The sequence below is a fragment of the Mauremys reevesii genome, linkage group 15 (assembly GCF_016161935.1).
Source record: "Mauremys reevesii isolate NIE-2019 linkage group 15, ASM1616193v1, whole genome shotgun sequence".
Lineage (NCBI taxonomy): Eukaryota > Metazoa > Chordata > Testudines > Geoemydidae > Mauremys > Mauremys reevesii.
The window spans coordinates 2,874,523-2,890,650 of NC_052637.1; the positions used below are offsets into that span (position 1 = coordinate 2,874,523).

General features: G+C 45.8%; 1 protein-coding gene across 1 annotated transcript; it reads left to right on the plus strand.

Annotated features, from left to right (window-relative positions):
• The first annotated feature begins 10 nt into the window (after positions 1 to 10).
• Positions 11 to 14,099, plus strand: LOC120383985 (zinc finger protein 641-like). Its single transcript, XM_039502320.1, has 3 exons — positions 11 to 64; positions 581 to 694; positions 13,960 to 14,099. Exons 1-3 carry the CDS (start codon positions 31 to 33, stop codon positions 14,034 to 14,036), a joined length of 225 nt encoding a protein of 74 aa, XP_039358254.1. The 5' UTR covers positions 11 to 30; the 3' UTR covers positions 14,037 to 14,099.
• The last annotated feature ends 2,029 nt before the right edge of the window (positions 14,100 to 16,128 follow it).

Below are 16,128 nucleotides of genomic sequence, written 5' to 3' on the forward strand. Positions count from 1 at the left end.
CCCGCTCAGAGAGCCCTCTACAGGGACGTCATGCAGGAGAACTACCAGACGGTGACCTCGCTGGGTAAGGGATTCCTGGCCCCTCGGTTATTAGAAGCTCGGGGATGGGGGGAGGGTCTCCATGTCTGACACCGGTCAGGTTCTTCCCTCATCACTCTCCAGTGAGACCGGGGTGTCAAAACCTAAGGCACAGACTAAATCATCCCCACCCAACTCTACTAGTTTGCAAGGTGGAGAAGCCGTGTATTGTCCTGTCTGTGTTGTTTCTTGGTTGCTCACAGAATCCCTCTTCTCCCTCCTTCTTGGGAACAGCTCCAGCCATGCGGAGGGCTCTGGGCTCCACGGGGTTAGAAATAGGCAGGGGTTTAACACTGGAGCTGGGTGTGCATCAGAATTCCCCTCACCTCCACAGATGTCTGCCTCCCCCGAGGGGGCTCAGTGACCATGTTCCCGTCCTCTTAGATTCCACATTCCCCAGCACAACACAGGGACATGTTCTGCCCACGGAATGTCCTTTCTGACAGATGCTCTCTCAATTCTCCACATACCCTGATCTGGTCTGATTTCACTCTCTGCACAGGATTCCCCCTTCCCAAACCTGACCTGATCACCCGGCTGGAACGAGGGGAAGAGCCGTGGGTGGCCGATCTCCAGGCCTGTGAGGAAAGAGGGATCCTGAGAGGCACCCACACAGGTGAGGACTGACACTCAAACCATCTGGGGAATGAAGGAAAAAGTTGAGAATCCCAAAAACGTAGTATCAATAAGTGCCCTCAGTTCTTCCACACCTCACTCAGGGCAGGGCTGCAGTCAGCAGGTATCACTGACATCGCTTTCCACATGTCCTGTTCCCTGCAGGAGTTTCCTTCCCAACTTTCCTTCTCTGTGAAAGTTTGGGTGGGAAGTGGAGACAGAATCCAATGGCTCCGTCTGTGCAGCTTTAGTATGTTGGGTTTTCCCTCGGTGCTATTTCTCTTAATTTCTCCCCAGCACAATGACTCCTGTCTGGATTGTTTCTCTGTCCCAGCAGGTGATGAGAGAGTGAGTGAGACCGAGGAGGGGAATCAACAGCAGGAAGTTCCTGGGCACGGGGAATCACAGGGGACCTCTGTGGGAAGACCCCATGAGTGCTTAGACTGTGGAAAAAGTTTCATGCGGAGGTCAGACCTTGTTAAACATGGGAGAATCCACACCGGAGAGAGACCCCATAAGTGCTTAGACTGTGGAAAAAGTTTCATACGGAGGTCAACCCTACTTGATCATCAGGCAGTCCACATTGGAGAGAGACCCTATAAGTGCTTAGACTGTGGGAAAAGTTTCATACGGAGGTCAGTACTTGTTAAACATCAGGCAGTCCACACTGGAGAGAGACCCTATAAGTGCTTAGACTGTGGAAAAAGTTTCATGCGGAGGTCAGACCTTGTTAAACATCAGGCAATCCACACCGGAGAGAGACCTCATAAGTGCTTAGAGTGTGGAAAAAGTTTCATACGGAGGTCAACCCTACTTGATCACCAGGCAGTCCACATTGGAGAGAGACCCTATAAGTGCTTAGACTGTGGAAAAAGTTTCATATGGAGGTCAGGCCTTGTCAGACATCAGGCAGTCCACACTGGAGAGAGACCCCATAAGTGCTTAGACTGTGGAAAAAGTTTCATACGGAGGTCAGACCTTGTTAAACATCAGGCAGTCCACACCAGAGAGAGACCTCATAAGTGCTTAGACTGTGGAAAAAGTTTCATATGGAGGTCAGGCCTTGTCAGACATCAGGCAATCCACACTGGAGAGAGACCCTACAAGTGCTTATACTGTGCGAAAAGTTTCATAGAGAGGTCAGGCTTTCTTATACATCAGACAATCCACACCAGAGAGAGACCTTATAAGTGCTTAGACTGTGGAAAAAGTTTCATACGGAGGTCAGGTCTTGTCATTCATCAGGGAATCCACACTGGAGAGAGACCCCACAAGTGCTTAGACTGTGGGAAAAGTTTCATGCGGAGGTCAGACCTAGTTAAACATCAGGCAATCCACAGCGGAGAGAGACCTCATAAGTGCTTAGACTGTGGAAAAAGTTTCATATGGAGGTCAGGCCTTGTCAGACATCAGGCAATCCACACTGGAGAGAGACCCTACAAGTGCTTATACTGTGGGAAAAGTTTCATACAGAGGTCAGGCCTTCTTATACATCAGACAATCCACACCAGAGAGAGACCTCATAAGTGCTTAGACTGTGGGAAAAGTTTCATACGGAGGTCAGGCCTTGTCATTCATCAGGCAATCCACACTGGAGAGAGACCCCACAAGTGCTTAGACTGTGGGAAAAGTTTCATACAGAGGTCACACCTTGTTCTACATCAGGCAGTCCACACTGGAGAGAGACCCCATAAGTGCTTAGACTGTGAAAAAAGTTTCATACGGAGATCAGGCCTTGCTAAACATCAGATAATCCACACAGGAGAGAAATCCCATAAATGTTTGGACTGTGGGAAAAGTTTCACACATAGATCATATCTTATGGCACATCAGGCAATTCACACAGGTGAGAGACTCCACAAGTGCTTAGACTGTGGAAAAAGTTTTATACAGATGTCAGTTCTTGTCAGACATCAGGCAATCCACACTGGAGAGAGACCCCACAAGTGCTTAGACTGTGGGAAAAGTTTCATACGGAGGTCAACCCTACTTGATCATCAGGCAATCCACATTGGAGAGAGACCCCATAAGTGCTTAGACTGTGAAAAAAGTTTCATACGGAAGTCAGGCCTTGCTAAACATCAGAGAATCCACACAGGAGAGAAATCCCATAAATGTTTGGACTGTGGGAAAAGTTTCACACATAGATCATATCTTATGGCACATCAGGCAGTCCACACAGGTGAGAGACTCCACAAGTGCTTAGGCTGTGGAAAAAGTTTTATACAGAGGTCAGTCCTTGTCAGACATCAAGCAATCCACACTGGAGAGAGACCCCACAAGTGCTTAAACTGTGGGAATAGTTTCATACAGAGGTCAGACCTTGTTAAACATCAGGCAGTCCACACTGAAGAGAGACCCTACAAGTGTTTAGACTGTGGAAAAAGTTTCAAACAGAGGTCAGCCCTTGTCAGACATCAGGGAATCCACACAGAAGAGAGACCCCATAAATGCTTAGACCAGAGGTGGGCAAACTACGGCCCGCAGGCCACATCCAGCCCGTGGGACAGTTCTGCCCAGCCCGTGATCTCCCAGCCGAGGAGGCTAGCCCCCGGCCCCTCCCCTGCCCCTATATGAAATCATGAGTGATGTGGAGAAAGTAGATAAGGAAAAGTTATTTACTTATTCCCATAATACAAGAACTAGGGGTCACGAAATGAAATTATGGGCAGCAGGTTTCAGACAAATAAAAGGAAGTTCTTTACGTAGCACACGTTCAACTTGTGGAACTCCTTATCTGAGGAGGTTGTGAAGGCTCGGACTATAACAGCGTTTAAAAGAGAACTGGATACATTCATGGTGGTGAAGTCCATTAATGGCTATTAGCCAGGATGGGTAAGGAATGGTGTCCCTAGCCTAGGGTGACCCGATGTCCTGATTTTATAGGGACAGTCCTGATTTTTGGTTCTTTTTCCTATATAGGCTCCTATTACCCCCCCACCCCCGTCCCGATTTTTCACACTTGTTGTCTGGTCACCCTACCCTAGTCTCTGTTTGTCAGAGGGTGGAGATGGATGGCAGGAGAGAGATCACTTGATCATTGCCTGTTAGGTTCACTCCCTCTGGGGCACCTGGCATTGTCCACTGTTGATAGACAGATACTGGGCTAGATGGACCTTTGGTCTGACCCAGTACGGCCGTTCTTATGTTCTTATGCTGTCCCCCCTCCCCCACAGCCTCAGCACGCCATGCCGCCAGCACTCTGGCCTATTGCTCCTGCCGGGCAGCACGGCGGCGTGGATGGCTACGGCATGGTAAGGGGGTGGGGAGCGGGGGGTCTCAAGGGGCAGTCAGGGAGCAGGGGGTGGTTGGATGGGGTGGAGGTTGGGGGGGGGGGCACTCCGGGGACGGGGAACAGAGGCGGGGATTGGATAGGCACGGGAGTCCCAGGGGGCCTGTTGGGATGGGGGTGTGGATAGGGATAGGGCAGTCAGGGAGTAGGAGGGGTTGGCTAGGGGGTGGGGTCTCGGGGGGTTCCAGGAGGGGTGGTCACGGGACAAGAAGCATGGGGGGTTGGATGGGTCAGGGATTCTGAGGGGGCAGTATAGGGGGCAGGGACCAGGCTGTTTGGGGAGGCACAGCCTTCCCTACCCGGCCCTCCATACAGTTTTGCAACCCCGATGTGGCCCTCAGGCCAAAAAGTTTTCCCCTCCCTGGCTTAGACTGTGGAAAAAGTTATACAGAGAGGCCAACCCTTCTTAAACATCAGGCAATCCACACAGGAGAGAGACCCCATAAGTGCTTGGATTGTGGGAAAATTTTCCCAAGGAGATCAGTCCTGGTTTAATATCAGAGAATATGCACAGGAGAGAGATCCCATAAGTGCTTAGACTGGGAAAAGTTTCATACAGAGGTCTGATCTTGTTAAACAATCAAGCAATCCATACAAGAGAGAGACCATAAGGCCATAAGACACACAGAGGAGTGACCCCATAACTGCTTAGCCTGTGAAAGACCTTTTAAATGGAGGTCAGAACTTGTTTCAAATCAGGCAATCCAGCCAGGAGAGAGACCCCATAAGTGTTTGGACCATGTGAAAAGTTTCACGGAAAGATCAAATCTTCTAACACTCAGAGGATCCACACAGGAAAGAGACCTCATCAGTGCTCAGACTGGAAAAAGCTTCCGACATAGGTCAGACCTTGTTAAACATCAGCTAATCCACAAAGAAGAGAGATCTCATAAGTGCTTAGGCTTTGGGGAAAGTTTTATATAGAGCTCGTCCCAAGTTTTACATCAGAGAATCCGCACAGGAGACCCCATAAGTGCTTAGACTATGGAGAATGTTTCATACCATGGTCAAGGCTTCTTATCAGGCAATCCACAAAAGAGGAAGACTCCGTAAGTGCTTGGACCGTAAGAAAGGTTTCAGAAACACCTCAGCCCTGACTGGTTTAGCCCAGCAAAGCACAGGGGGAGAGGATGGAATTGCTTTGGGCCCGCTACGATGCTTTTAGAGTAGGAGCAGGGTGCCTCCCCTTATCCCTGTCTGTGCCCCCGGTACCCTCTTGAGGTGGGGCCAGGAGCAGGGCCCTGACTCTGGTAGGCTGCGAGTTGGGATGCAGACATGGGGTAAGGGGCCTGAGGCTGGACGTGGAAGCTGATGAAGTCATCCCTGTCATACTGGCATTTCTCCCGACCCCTGGGGCTGTCCCAGTCTGTGGCCTGCACCCCGTGGAACCCTGCGGGGGTGGCAGGGACAGAACTAGGTCAGCAGCCAGAAGTGCTCAAAGATCACGAGTCTGCCCTCCCCTGATCGTCTTACAGAAATTACCAAGTTCGGAGTCTTTTTATTTGTCCTCTGGATTTGCACCTTTCCAGGGACACTGGTAAGAAAGGTCCTGTCACTTAGAGCCTGAGGGCGTGTGGCCACCGCCAGAGCATGTGTCTGACCCGCAGCATCCCTGCAGCACAGCCAGGGCCTGGGCAGGAGGCCTGGGACTGGGGAGGGACAGACTGTGAACTGCCCGGGCATCCCACAGACGCTGTTTGTGCTTCCCCCAGGCCCGCAGAGTGGGGCAAAGTGTTTTCCTTTTGCCTTCCCCATTGTTTCCTGGTTTCTTTTATTAGCTGCTGTTTAATAAATTGCATTTGTTCTGAACTATAGACAATGGTCAGGGAAGTGCCCCGGGGTGGGGGAAGTGCCCCGGGGTGGGGACGCTCTAGCCCGTGTCCTGAGTGGTCACAACCAGGGTGGGGGACGAGCCCCTCAGGAAGCCTAGGCCCAGCCTTGTCAGGGTTATAAGGACTGTGCCACACAGCAGAGTGGAAGGGGAGCCCTCGTGGTGAGGCAGGCTCCGGGTGAAGGGAGCGAGGACTCAGATCCTTCTGCTATTCGATTCCACCCAGCTGGTGTTTGTCAGGAAAGTTCCCCCTGGTAGGCAGTGGGACCATTTCCCTGCTTACCTCTGCACATGTTTACTGGTTTCCCCTAAAGTTCATTTAATATTTTGGGAAAAAGTGTCAGAGTGGTGTGAGAGAAACCAGGTTGGAAGCAACAAAATCAGAGACAGCTTTATTCAGGACATGCAATTTCAAGGGAAAAACCCAGCTGACAGAGAGCATCTCTGCCTCAGTTTCTTCAAAGTACAAGCAATATCACACAAGCATTTATACATTTGAATGGCCTGCATTAATTAAAAACATCTGCAGTGTGTTTATGTTATGTCTTGCCCATTCCTGTATTTTCTCACTTCTGTTCTCAAAACATCACTATCTCAAGGCTGGGTCACGCTGACTCTTCTGTTTCTTACTCGCTTCTGACGTGAGCCCTGTTGCTACAGGTCTCGCTATATTAGGCTAAGACTTAGCATGACGGTTGCTCTGTTTCTTACAACTGAGAGGCCTGTATTTAAATCCTTTAACCCCGTTTCCACATTCCCCCCTTTTGTGCTTGTCTTTAGCACAACCAACATTCTGAAACCTCCACTTGCATCATGCCTTGTATTTCTGTTTCTAGCGCAAAAGGATCAGGACTAGCCCTATACAGCTTAGCTGGAGATAACGATCATGCATAATTAGTGTGAACATGAAAAGCATTTTTGTTAGTACATCCCTTACCACGACATATTCCTACACTAAACAAAAGCAATGCAAGCAGTAGTGTCCCCATTGTAATAATATGCTGGGGTTGTTTCACTGCCTTAGTTACATAGCACATCACATCATAATTAGTAAACAAAAGAGACACTCTGTAGGCTGTATGAAAGCATGTTTTTCAATTTAATATATCTGAAGCACATGGATTTGACTCTGTAAGTCAGACATTTTCTGAAGCTCTGGTAAGAGTAAACGTAAATGTTGAAACCGGTCGAGTATCAAAGTGGTCCAATTGAAAGGAATCTGATACCTAAGGTCTAATTGTAGGGCTTTGTCTGCTGGCCAATAAATAATGTGATTTCCTGTGGCCGTGGTGAGATTAAAATGCAAGTCTAGCAAAGTGGTGGCCTTAATGTATACGCCGCTATCCTTATCTTGGAATAGCAACTGTCCTCTCAGGGTAGTTCCTTGTCCCAGACCTTCCCAACAAGCTTTGTTAAACATTATGACAGCTTCCTCTTGCTTCAATTTCCTTACATACTGAAACTGCAGGGGTTCCAAGGGCCAAAATGTCCACTGATTCCCTATTCCAATCCAAATATCAGGTGTTATTCGAGGAGCACTAACAACAAATTGGCTAGGCATTACTAGATGGTCTAATCTCCCAGATGTCATGGTGAATAATCCAGTCCCACTTGCATCCTCCCCATGGACCCGGCAGGATTTGGTATGTGGAAGCCCACACCAACCGGCCCATATGCTTGGAAAGAGCACTGAGAGTACTTGCACATCCATCCTGAAAATCTCCAAGTAGGTCTCCATGGCCACAAATCAGATGGCACTCCTGAAGCACTGATAAGAGCAGTGGGCCATGCCTGATGCTCAAGATCACTCCCAATTGCCGTGAGCTGGTCATTCAGGAAATCCTGAATCTCTGAACATGCTAGATCCCACTGCAATTCCTTTCCTGCCTCAGTGATTTTTAATACCATCTCTGTCAACAGCTCCTGGGTCATTGAACTAAGGGCAGAAATAACATGTAATTCATCAACTCCAGCTTGCACCTGGGTGAGCTGTGCTCCAGTAATAAGACCAGTGGCCTTTTCTAGTTGCCCTAATTTCTCATCATGTTGTTGGCCCTTAAGAATATTCCAAATTGCCGCTGCACTATTTGCACCACCCCATAAGTGTCCAGCTAAGCCTCTTTTCTTCCTGGAGGAGACTTACATCTGTGCCCTTTGCTGTGCTAGCCCCATAGCAGCTCCCCTGGAGCAATTTGGATACATGGAAGTGATTTGAAAACTGGATAGGGCACAATCCCTAATGTGGCATTAATTATTGTTATTCCATATCCTAGTACATCTCTCTCGGGGATAGCATTATACCACATCTATTGTTTAAATATTCTCAGGTACTTTCGAGAGGCATTAACATTAATAGCATAGGAAGGGATATATTGTAATATGGCACAGGTTAAATGATTAGTTACTTACTGAGATCATTTCAGTACAGGTAAAATTTCCAGTGGCAGAACACACTCTGTGAGTATGGATCTGATTATTTACTAATTGGGTAACCAAAACAATAAGGACCCCTTCCCCCAATATTCTACAGACCCCAGGAATGGCCATCATATCAATCCTATTATAAAACCTTAATTTCAAATTCTTGAAGCTCATTTGTAATGATGTCATATACTTTTATCTCCTCTGACCAGTCTTTTTCCACTCAAATGGGATATCCTGAACCTTAAAAATAAACTTTTTCAAACAATCTTTAAATAAATCACTGAAGTGTGAAGGCCTTGGCCATTAGGTTTTATCAGATATATGGCATTGTCTGTATTTGGATGTATTACAGGGGTAATAGTGTAATGGAGGAGATGGCAGGGGTAGTGGCAACAAGGTGCCTTTGGTATTTGTCATTTAAAAATCCAGTTAGGGAGGGCAATACATGCTGAAGGATTTATCCAAAAAGACAGGGCGCAGCCTGTGGAATAAACCCCAAAATCCAATCAATCCCACATTCCCAAGCATGGGTCCCACAAGTTTCTTCCTGCCAGTGTATAATTTTTTGTTTCTTCACCAGGGTCAGTTCTTAATGTCTTTTGTAGTCAGGAATTCCTGGACTTTGGCAATTTCAGTGGTGCGAGTGTTCCTTCTTCCCTGAAGCAATCGTGGCTCATCATCATACAGGGAGAAGTTACCAGCACACTCTGTAGTGCTTTGGTTTCTGTAGCAAATAAGGAATGCAGGTTAGTGTTGGGAATATTTTGCTAGCTTGGCAGCTGGTAGTGTGGGAAGCTAAGATGTTTAGGTTTTTAGGATGGGTTAATTAGGCTTTGAGCTTTGTTTTGAGAAGTTGGCCTTGGCTAGTTCTATGAAGTCACAGCTGCGGGTGTGTTAATTTTGTTAACCAATTAGCAACTGCTTGCTTGCCTGCTTCAAGAGTATAAAGATGTATGCTGGAGAGAAATAAATGACTTTGCTGCCAATCAAACTGACTGAAGAGCTTTGTTCATATACGCCTGCGATGCAACAAATGGTGACAATGAGGATAGTGTTGGTGGCCTGAACTGAAAAGAAGAAAAGGAGGCGCACCTGAGCTCAGTGTCGCGCACCTGAGTCTCAGTGTCGCACCTGAGCTCAGTGTCGGGCGTCTGAAAGGAGGCACACCCCAGCCCAGAGGTGAGCAGCTAACATCAATTCAACATGGGAACCGCTGCATCAGCGGAAGAAAGGACGGTGCATGAATATCTGATAAGCTCCTCTGATACGTTATCCCGTCTGCTGCGGTGGGGACAGAGAAGGGGACTTTCTGTTCAACCAAGTACAATTTTTGATAAAACTGTTTGGGTCGGTGGCTCAGGGCGATAGGAGGCCTTCTCCCTGAGTCCAGTATGGAATAAGGCGAAGGAGATAGTAGAAACTCGTGGCCGAGGCAGGAGTGCAGGTGGCCCTTTCTGAGCTCTGCAATGCCTTCTGTGTTGCCGGTTGGAGCCAGAGAGTTTTGTGATACCTTTGGCTTCTACCCTATGGATGATGTTGCCCTCCACTACCCTCCAATGTGGCTATTGGCCATGATTGATCCTGCCTCAGGTGGAACATGTGCCATCAAAGCCATATCCCGATTTGACTACGTTTACTCAATTTACTCAGTCTGATGCCTTCTATAAGGAGATGGAGCGCCAGGGTCGACAGCTGCAGCATATGTGTGACAAGTTGGACCAGTTGCACGGTTCTCCACCTGGATCATCGCGGTCGCATCTTCACGAGTGCTTTCATCCGACTCCCTTCTGCCCCGCCTGGCGGGACCCTCCAACTGGGGACCACAGCGCTGGCATGGGGTTTTAAGAGAAGCCATCCTTGAAGGTCTAACACCTGAGGCCTTTCTAATCATCCTTTGGACTGGAAGTTGATCCGTGAGGCACAGAAATCGATCATGGCTTATGGACTAGATAATCCGTATGTACAGTCTATCATTGAACAGGTATTTGCTGGCCAAGCAATGTGTCCATTAAGCTAGCTGACATGTTTCTTACACCTACACAGAAACTGTTGTGGAAAGATGATTGGGCTAAGAGAGTTGACTTGGCTCTTGTCCGCAATTTGGATTTACCGGATGATGATCCACTGCTGATATGTTTTGCATTTGCAAGCCCTCGATCCCGGATCCTGCAGCAGTCGCAGGAACTGGCTTTGGCTGCCTTTAAAGCGGTGCCCCAGATGGCGCTAAAATTATGCAAGGCCCATCGGAATCGTATTCCACCTTTTTGGATCGCCTCGAGAGGCTATTGATAGATCTCTAATCTGACGCCAGAGGCCAGAACTGCAGTTGGACTTGATCTTGCAACCCAGAATGCAAATCTCACTTGCATATTAGCCACCTTGCCCAAGATGATGGAAATGATTGAGGCATGCGGATAAGGCAGCAATTCATGCTAAGGCACAGGCCTCTGCACTGATGCAAAATGAGCAGCGGGCCTCTGATGTGTTACCTGAAGCTGCAACTGGCGCTTCAAGTTCTTCCTTCCAACACCGATGGCCCATTAGGATTTGGATTAAACAAGGTATTTTTGTTTTGCCTGGCCTTATTGATGCAATATTGGGATAATTGTCCCCTGTGACTATAACTGCTGGTACCTTGCTCAGTTAATACCTTTCGAGGATGTTCTCAAGGGTTTGGATCCACTGGCCCTCCCCAACCTGCCTTTGCTATGGACATCACTCAGATCAATTGGGGATGCAATGCAGAGTGGGGTAACTGAGGCACCTGTGACGACAGAGGTAGAAGATACTGTCAGCTGAGGCCCCATGCAGAATGATGTAGGAGATGCGCCATCTAACCTAGTATCAGAATGCCCAGGGGACATGTGTCCTCAAGAACTGCCTGTGTGAATTTAGCTGTGCAGCTGGCAGATACTGGCTCACCCATTTTTAGAACTGAAAGCTCTGGGGCTCAAAAAACATTTGTGCCTGTTACAGCTGCAGCAATTGAAGAACAAATCATTGCAGAAACTGTAACATCTATGGAAACCTCAGCTGAAACTTTAAAGCCTTTAGAAGCAGTGCCTGGAAAACTATTTCCTGAACTAGTCCAAGATATTACCACTGCTCATTCGGGATTTGAGGCTGCAAACAGTAGGACTGAAGAAACTGCAACAGTGTCAGTATTAGAGATGACTGCTGCAATGGTGGATGGAATGACTGAGAAAGCAACAAGATGTACACAGGACAACTGCTTGTTAGCTGTGCCAGGATCCCGTTTGTTTGATCCTCCCTGAATGATTTAGTTGATTGAGATAATTTTTGCTTTGCCTGAATGTATAGGAATTTCCCCCGTAGAACTTGAACCAGGATGGTGGTGGAACAGAAGAAAAAACACTCACATCATTGATATTGCCAATGTCTAGAAATTCCTGACTAAAAGGGCATTGAGAACTGACCCTGGTAAAGAAGCAAGGAATTGCACACTGGCAGGAAAAAATTTTGGACTCCTGCTAAAAACTGTGGTATTGATTGGATTTGGGTGTTTATTTTACTGTCTGCTCCCTGTGTTTTGGAATTTTTTTTAGCTTTTATTGCCATCCCTAATTGGTTTTTTAATGATTTTACCCCCCCCCATTACTAACCCCTGTTTTTTAGAGCCTAATTGTATTTTGTTTTTAAAGTATGAGAAAACTCAGCAAAAAGGTTTGTTGAGTATTCTCAAGGTGTTATTTAGGCATAAATTTAGGTAATTTGGGAGAATGGCTTTGAATTTATGTGACCCAAAATACCTTTTATGTAAAGTGCTTTTGTTAGCCTTTAGTTGTTTGCAGAAGATACCAGAAGGGTAGGGGCTAGTTAAGAAGTATACCCTCCTAACTAAATAGATAGTGGGATAAGTTGGTGTCCATAAAAGAAACGGTTTAGCAAGAGGAAACATGGATAGATAGAGAACTTGAAGAGGAAAAAGGATCGGGCCCAGGCGGGCAACAGACAACAAGCTTGGAAAACTGGTTGATAACCTTGAGGGTGTAGTTGATAGAAAGTTAACTCTGTGGTTGCTAAAGGGAATAATAGCTGAATTTTGTAAAAATGCTGAGAGAGAAAAGTTTTTGGTGTTTTGAAATTTTTGTAAATACATGTAGGCAAAGAAATTAGTTTGTAATTGTTTGGCTATGAATAATTTTGTTGCATTAGCTGAAGAATGTATATAGTGCTATGTAATTGTAATTGTATTAGGCTAAGGGCATATAAGTGGTGATTTTTTTAGTGTTTAAAAGTAGAAGTTAATAGTAAGAACCGCTGTAAATAGCTTTGAATTTAGAAGTAAGCCAGGATGCAATTGTATTACTGTAAATAATTTAATTGATGAAGTAATTCTGTTTTGCCTGAAATTAATAGAGTATTTGTATATTTTAAGTAATGAAGATTGATGCCAGCTGCATAGCATTTTATATACCATGCATTTATTTATAGAGTTAAATTTATGTTATGTGTCTTATGTTTTGTTTTGTGGTGTTTGTTTGTTTGTTTTTCTGGCCAGAATTGTTTTTTTTATGTGGTTTATGTTGTGTTTTCCTCAGTGTCAGTTTGATCGCCTGACATCTGAGGGTTGGTGTGCTATAGAGAAGAATTTACACCATTTATTTGTATTGCATGGTTATATAGGTTGGCTTTATAAAGTTTTAATTTTGGCTTGTGATAGATTGTGGTGTTATGCTGTAATAAGTTGGAAATGTTTTGCTTATGTTTTTATTCCTTTTTTCTTTCCCTCCTTTTTGATTTAGGTGTTGGGAATATTTCAGCTGGTAGTGTGGGAAGCTAAGATGTTTAGGTTTTTAGGATGGGTTAATTAGGCTTTGAGCTTTGTTTTGAGAAGTTGTAATTTTGTTAACCAATTAGCAACTGCTTGCTTGCCTGCTTCAAGAGTATAAAGATGTATGCTGGAGAGAAATAAATGACTTTGCTGCCAATCAAACTGACTGAAGAGCTTTGTTCATATACGCCTGCGATGCAACAGGTTAGCTCTGTCAGTGGACAAGGGAGAGGTTACCAGCACATCACCTTGTCCTTTTCTCCTGCTGTTCAGAAGGAGGAAAAGAAATACCAGAAGGAGAGAGAGGCTGATCAATAGTAGGAGTGGAATTATCTCGAGGCAGAGGGGTCTTTTTGCAGTGAGAAGCATGGGTCCAGGCTGTCAGTCCTTGGCACTTCACGGCAGTGTTGGCAGTCAGCAGGACTTGGTAAGGGCCTTTCCATTGTGGGAACAGAGCAGTCTTTCATGGATGGACCTTTGCATAGATCCAATCTTCTGGTTCCAAGGAGTGGCAGGGCTGCTAGAGTCTTTGGGTAGCGCTTCTTTTACCTGTGAGAAAAGAAACTAACACATTTCATTAGTGCCTGGCAGTGTTTTGCAGATTTTACAGCTGCTTGGGCACATTCAAGCCCCCCGTCCCCCTTTTCTTGGTTGTCAGCCAAGTCTTAGCTGTGAGCAGTGTCCTTGAACGGAGCCAGTGTCTTATCTTTGGACTGAGCTTGCTAGCTATAGTTTTTTTAGTTAACTCATTCTTTTTCCTTCTCCTCTTCTTGGCTTCTTTTAACCTACAAAGGAAACTTCCACTCTTCACTCATACACCTTTTCCCAACCATGAACACATACACATTGCCATTATACAGTACATTAGTCTTATTATTCAATGTAAGCCACATACACCCTTCCAGTAAAATAACTTTATTACAGAGCTTTGGAGCAACAAGCCAGGACAAGCACAACCACTTTTGAGGAGTCCACTCGGTTCAGCCTCTGGAGTCCAATAGCTTTCTTCCCTCCCCAGCCTCTGGCTAGAAATCTGAGGTAGCCAGAAGGATCCCATGTGCAATATGGGGAGTGGGTTAACCTTTCATGTCCTTGCTTCCAAAGACTGTTGGTGTGCAAATTTTAACAACAATTTTTCAATTAAAAGATCTGGCCAATGAAGTTTCTTTTTCTTACTTAAGCAAATGTATTAGATTTTAGTATATCACATTTGCCTCATATTATCTAAACGCTTTGTATTCCAAGTTGAATAAAACAAGTATCTGCATTTTGATTTAACCCTTCTATTTGATTTTGAACTAGACTGTCCTATGAAACTATTCAACACAATAATTCTGGCCACAAGACAAACAACACAAGACAGGACATAAAACACAGAACATAATTCCTATTGTGCCAGTAAATGCGTGGCATGTTGATTGCTTTTCAGCTGGCATCAGTTTTCTCTGATTTTCTGAAAGACAAAAAGAACATAGGTCTACCCCTTCTGGGCAGTCAGCCATTGCTTCAAATATTTCCTTTTTATACAAATACTCTTGTTAATTTCAGGCAAAACAAAGGAATTACCCATATTTTCTTGTATTTGTTTCATAGGCAGCCCAGGTTTCAGTGGCTTCTACCTTATCAGTTAGATAATTTGCATTAGCACAGATGCTTTCTGGCTTGCTTCTGGATCCAAAGCTACCCACAGCTTAAAGACTCTTACTTAAAAGAGAGACAATTGTTTTTACCAGTATTTTGATTGCTTTTTACTTTTAATGCCTGCTTTCAAAACACACAGCGATCTGAAAATAAAACACCACTTACTGTGGCCCCTTAGAGCCTAATAGGATTTTAATTAAGTAGCACTGTGTATTCACATTTCTTTAGCTAATTTGACTAAATTGTTCATAGCCAAATGATTGCAATCAAATAATCTCTTTGCCTGGATTTATTTACAAACAGCAAAAGACACCAAGAATTTTCCTCTTTAGCATTTTACAAAGTTCAACTGCTTGATTTCCTCTAGCAACTACAGAGTTAACTTCTCACTCTCTTTCCTTAAATCACTTGCTTGTCTCCCAAAGGACACTTTTTATCAGCTCAAATCACCATTTCAAGTATTGCCCTGGGGATCTGAAATCCCCATGCTTGTACTTACTGACTCTTTTCCTTCCACTGTGCCCTCAAAGTGTCCAGCCTGTTTTCCAATCTCTCTCGCTGTTGCTTGCCTGCTTGTCTGGGCCCAATCCTTTTTTCCTCACTCATTCCTTTCCATGGGCACAGGCTTTGTTCCACTACCAATTTAGCAAGGAGGGTGGGCTTTTCAACTAGCCCCCACCCTTCCTGGTCTCTTCCCTTAAACATTCTTACTCACAAGGCTACCCAAGTCTTCCCTCGTGAGGTTTGCCACCTGGCAAGGTGCATGGCCAGTTGGCGTCTTAACTATTCTATTATCTATGCTTTCAGTTGCTCAATTTTTCCTAGGTGTCGGGTACACGTCTCTCCTTTTTCCCCCAACTTCTCTATTGCCAAGTCCTGCTATGACCCGGGGTAGATCCACCTGCAACCCCTTTTTTTCCCTCTTTTTATATTCACAAACATGCTGCCTGGGCTGGCCAGGCCAGGGGGTAGGAGAGACAGAGAGGGAGAGATGGGCGGGAGGTTATCCTGTGCACAGGTTGTCTAGAGGTACGCTGCAAAAATCTCCAACTTGCTTTTGCTATTGGGAGGGCTGTTCTTATACGCCCTGGGGCCTCCTGGGGCATCTCTTTCAGAGACTCTTTGCTCACTATTCCAGGCCAGGCCAGCTGACTGTGGCTTCTTCAGCGTCCCCAAACCACATTGGCTCCAGGGACACGAAGCTCGGCTCCTCCTTTCGCTGTTTTGTCTGTGTTTTCCATTTCTGCAGCCTCTAAACTTTGTTGTGTTCAATGTTTGGGGTGGTCTCTATCGATTCATGCCCTTGAACGCAAAGCAGCTTTTCTCCTTATCTCTAGGCCAAGCTGCCTTTTCAAATTAACCTGTTCCTAGCCCTCCTTGCTTTCAGCCTTAACTCATTGGGGATATAAAGAAGCCGAGGGGTTAACAAAAAATAATTTGGGTAGGGAGGCA